Consider the following 1213-nt stretch of genomic DNA (forward strand, 5'->3'; position numbering starts at 1 on the left):
CACAACAAAAATACAAAAAATTAGCTGGGCGTCATAGCACGCACCGGTAGTCCCAGCTACTCGGGAGGCTAAGGCAGGATAATAGCTTGAAACCTGGAGGCGGAGGTTGCAGTGAGCCGAGATCGCGCCATGGCACTCCAGCCTGGGCGACAGAGACACCGTCTCAAAAAACAAACAAACAAAGAAAAAAACTAATTTTAATGTCTAAATTACAAAGGAATATATCGAGTTCTACAGTAGAAACTGGCTCAGTTTTTTTCTGAGGTAAGCAAATTGAATTTAAATTTTTACTTATTTATTTTGTTTTTACATTCCAAGAGTGATTTGTTTTGTAGCTATTCCATGCCATCAACACTTCCATACACAGCACCCTGATGATGGTAAAAGAAAATCCCTAGATAGTTTACAATCTTGTTTATTTTCTTATATATGTATCTGGAAGTATTTAAATAAAAAGTAATGATCAGTGTTTCTCTTCTAAATTGATAAATGGAGAAGTACAATGTTGTTAAAAATAAGTTAGAAGATAGAATATGAGGAGTATTCAGGAATTCTAAATGATTCTGTTTATTCTTTTGCTTGAAAGAACCCTAAAAAATTGTTTAGTATTGATTTACATTCTGAATTAAATTAAACATAATTTTCTTATGTTTTGCAGCTATATTTTCCGGTTAAGTTGCACTCGTTTGGGACAGTGGGCCATTGGCTATGTGACCGGGGATGGGAATATCTTACAGACCATACCTCATAACAAGCCCTTATTTCAAGCCCTGATCGATGGCAGCAGGGAAGGATTGTAAGTATGAGAAATGGGAGTTGGAGTGCTTATGATTCATGAATTTGAAAAATAAAGATTGCTTTGTGCTGGAGAAAATGGATAGTGAGGCTGCTCTTTAATCTTAAGACTGAGAAATAATGGATGTTCCTTAGTTTGTTGTTCATCTCTTTATATAGTCATTTTAAGGTAACCTAATTATTTGAAACTATGTTACAGCAAATACATTTCAACTTCAAATTGCATGAATTTTTATCTTTCATATGATAAAAAGTTGAGACTTAAAGGTAGTTTTAAAATGGATGTAAAGCTGTTTATATTTTAAATTATTTAGAATAATTGACTTCTGGCCGGGCGCGGTGGCTCAAGCCTCTAATCCCAGCACTTTGGGAGGCTGAGACGGGCGGATCACGAGGTCAGGAGATCGAGACCATCCTG

The 1213-nt window shown here is 35.9% G+C and overlaps 1 protein-coding gene across 2 annotated transcripts in view; it reads left to right on the plus strand.

The window, feature by feature from the left end:
- CBLB (Cbl proto-oncogene B, E3 ubiquitin protein ligase) overlaps positions 1 to 1213 on the plus strand; it is a 216023-nt gene that overhangs the window by 128541 nt on the left and 86269 nt on the right. For both annotated transcript variants that reach the window (XM_011952954.1, XM_011952953.1), the window contains exon 7: positions 659 to 796. In XM_011952954.1, the coding sequence (XP_011808344.1) occupies positions 659 to 796 (138 nt within the window). The remainder of the gene's footprint in view (positions 1 to 658; positions 797 to 1213) is intronic.

The sequence above is a fragment of the Colobus angolensis genome, unplaced genomic scaffold, assembly GCF_000951035.1.
Source record: "Colobus angolensis palliatus isolate OR3802 unplaced genomic scaffold, Cang.pa_1.0 Scaffold353, whole genome shotgun sequence".
Taxonomy (NCBI): Eukaryota; Metazoa; Chordata; class Mammalia; order Primates; family Cercopithecidae; genus Colobus; species Colobus angolensis.